At 31.8% G+C, this 3754-nt stretch overlaps 1 protein-coding gene across 2 annotated transcripts in view; it reads right to left on the reverse strand.

Moving 5' to 3' along the window:
- Positions 1 to 3748, reverse strand: part of LOC106871764 (uncharacterized) — a 32869-nt gene extending 29121 nt beyond the window's left edge. For both annotated transcript variants that reach the window (XR_008265557.1, XM_014918403.2), the window contains exons 1-2: positions 3276 to 3748; positions 2068 to 2218 (exon numbers count right to left, since the gene is read on the reverse strand). Coding sequence is in view for 1 of the 2 variants with exons in the window: in XM_014918403.2 (XP_014773889.1) it covers positions 2068 to 2218; positions 3276 to 3638 (514 nt within the window). In the remaining variant the exon portion in view is untranslated. The remainder of the gene's footprint in view (positions 1 to 2067; positions 2219 to 3275) is intronic.
- Between the last annotated feature and the right edge of the window lie 6 nt (positions 3749 to 3754).

Raw genomic sequence — 3754 nt, forward strand, 5'->3', positions numbered from 1 at the left:
ATATATATATATATATATATATATATATATATATATACACACACACACACACACACACACACACACATACTTAGACACATGCATATATGATAGGATTCCACACTGTTTCTCTTTGTCAAATTCAGTTACAAGGTTTTGGTTGGCTCAGCCTATACTGAAAGACACTTGCCTAAGGTACTGCATAGCAGGGCTTATATTTTAAAATTCTCAACTTCTAACAGCTAATTAAATAAAGTGTTAAATTTTAGAGTGAAAAAGTTGTGTTTTTTTATCATATTCCTAGTTATATTATCATGGGCAAGATGCAAAGAATATGTATTAGGGTTGATATAAAAAGCTGTGCTCTTGGAGAAGGTGCCACAACATGGTTATAGCCCTATTCCAGAAACCTGGAAAAACACAAAAATATGTATTGGTACTCAGAATTGTATTGAATCAGTATTGAATTCAGAATAATAAGTATATTTAAAAGTTAAAAGGTGTTCATAAGAAGTTGAGAGACCTTTGCAATATGAGTTGATATAATTTCACTTGCCAGTGGTGGTAGCGGTGGTGGCAGGGAGGTGGTTAGCAATCAAACCCAATGAGACAATTTACAACTCAGTTGACCCAATCATTCACTATATGACTTAACCACCTGACATATCACATAGATGCACACACTAAATTCACATACTGAAAAGTAACAAAACTGTACACAAACAAATTTCTCAATCTCAGGTCATATTTGCAGATTTCCCACATCATGATGATACTTGTCTTTTTATACAAGTATCTTCATAATGATCATCATTTAACATCCACTTTCCCATGTTTGCATAGCTCACACAGAAATTACTGAGACAAATTTGTCTATGGCCAGATTTCCTTTTGGTTGCTAACCCTTCTCAGTTTCCAGGCAAGGTAATATCTCCCTTTGGCCAGACATATTTTTGTAGGGTATTGGAAAGGAATGACACACATTTACAACAATCACATGATTTTAAGATAAAGTGACACAAGTATATGTATACTCACACTCAAACACACACACACACACACACACACACACATACACACACACACACACACACACATATGCATACATACATACATACATACAATTAAGCTTCTCAAAACCAGAAAGGAGAAAGCTAATTTGAAGACTACAGAAGTTTATCATTTAAATATATATGAGCATGTCTAGATATATAACTATATGCATGAGAATGCATACATAAAAAAAAGAAATCTGCACAAACATACCTATACACATACATGCATACATACATACATACATGCATACAATAATACTTTGTTTTTTATGTTGAAATTCCAATGAAGGAAACTTGGATCTAGGTTAGAAACTGGTTCTTTCTCTATTGGCAAGAAATCTTGAAATAAACTGAATAATAACATACATACATATTTATATATGCAAATATGATGGGCTTGTTTTAGTTTTCAGCTACCGAATTCCCTGACAAAACTTTGGTTGGACTAGGGCTGTAGCAGAAGGCACTTGTTCAAGGTATTGTGCAGTGGGGTCGAACCCAAAAGCACATGGTTGCGAAGTAAGCTTCTTGCCCACAAAGCCATCTACTTGATATATCGTTTCAGGAGCACACTCATATTAAAATATCTACATGAAGTTGCATTCTGGAAATCATGTAAGAATGAAGCAAGCCTCATTTTGCTATGGGAATCCTACAGTAGTTTGTACTGTGAATGTGGGGTACATGGAAGAATTAATTGACAAATGAATAAATAAAATAATTTATCACTAAATCACTATCAGTTCTCTATGTTGTGTTTTATCTCCTTTAGATTTTGAATGCCTTTTCATTAGCTTGTAACAAATTTAACCTAATTACTGAGTTTAATCCCTCATTGTTTCAAGTTTGATTTTTGCAAAAGCTGCATGTCACTGATATTTAGTTTACAGCAATAGTAACCTTGAATAGTTTCTTCAGAAACTATCTGAATATCAGTAAAATTTGTTTTGTAAAATAAAATATTGTTGAAAATGTTTAACAAAGCATATCATAAATTTATTCAGTGTTTTTATATATATTAGGTTATATGTACCTGGAAGTGTTTCATAATGAGCTGTGCTTCTTTCACTCCAACCATGTCCGCTATCTGCACTTGAGGATAAAGTTGACATTTCGTTGATATGATCAGCAATAACAAGCATTCGCTCAGTTTCTTTATAAACACCAGATGTCATGGTTATCTCCTAAAGGCTCAAGAGGAAACAGTCAAAGATAGAAATAAGGCAAATTCATGACATCTTTGTTAACTTAAACCTACAATCTATAAATTTAAATTTATAATGGAATTTGGGTAGTAAATTTTCTCGCTATTGTGTTTGGTTTATTTCATTTATCTAATTACTTGTGTATTGATTTTTTTTTCATTTCTAATACATTCCATTTTAAAAAGTAATTGTATATGTTTGAAAATACTCTTTCATAATGCATGTGGTAAAGTAAGGGGTTTTAAAGCTACCTACTGAAATAAGGTTACTGGAGAAACTGTCATAGAACATCTCATTATTAATATTTATTGACAAGGTGGCAGTGAGCTGGCAGAATTGTTATCATGTCGAGCAAAATGCTTAGTAGCATTTTGTCCATCATTATGTTTAGTGTTCAAATTCTGCTGAAGTCAACTTTGCCTTTCATCCCTTTCAGGGTCGATAAAATAAGTACCATTAGAGCACACCGGGGTTGATGTAATTGACTTACCCGCTTCCTCAAAACTGCTGGCCTTGTGCCAAAATTTTAAACTAATATTTGTTGAGAAGCATACGAAAATAAATTTCCTTTGGGATAGGGAATATATTACAAATAAACTTTAAAGTAAATAAAATGTATGTTTACTACATTTAAATTTATTAGTAGAAACAAATACTGAAAATTATCCCACAAATAAGAGAGCATAAACAGAATACAACAGATAAACTAATATCTTTTAAATGCAGTTTTAAGATGAATTTTTCTGTTATACATTAATTATTGAATTAAAGCTGATGTTCATTAATACAAACATTACAAAACTTTCACTTATTCAATATCAATTCAGTCTTCATTAAGTCTCAATATACAATAAGATACATTACAGTATGTTCATATATATATATATATATATATATATATATATATATATAACTGAGAATAATATTTTTATCTTCATGATTATTTTCTGAAGACATTTTAAAGAGACACATATAACACGTGTACACACACATATGCAAGAGTGAAAAAAATGGATCAAGACAAAAAAAAACTTACCTGATGTAGACTTTGAGCCATATTATATGACTGTTTTATAGAAGAAGGTACTTTAAGACTTTGAACTGACTTGTATTCAGATTGTGGTTCAGATTTCTGTAAAGTTGTTTGAGAATGTCTATAACCACCATGGTCTGTAACCATTGCTACAGGAACATCATACGGATTTCTTTCATCAAAATATTTGTTTGGATCATTTATAGCTTCATTGCATCTGATGTTTCTTTGGTTGTTTTTATGAATCATACATACTGCCATAGAAATCACAATTGCAACTGATATAATCACAGCTGCTACAACAATGATAACTACTAGATTGATATGTATCTTGTGGTCAGATTTTTTATCAACAGATGTAAACATTTTGGCTGTGTTGTTGCTAACAGTCAATATCAAAGACAGTGTTGTTGTTGCAGACAGAATTGGACTACCACTGTCCTTTACGCTAAGCTTCAAGTTGTATGATCCAGCATCGTTTT

The sequence above is a fragment of the Octopus bimaculoides genome, chromosome 14 (genome assembly GCF_001194135.2).
Source record: "Octopus bimaculoides isolate UCB-OBI-ISO-001 chromosome 14, ASM119413v2, whole genome shotgun sequence".
In the NCBI taxonomy this organism is placed as follows: domain Eukaryota; kingdom Metazoa; phylum Mollusca; class Cephalopoda; order Octopoda; family Octopodidae; genus Octopus; species Octopus bimaculoides.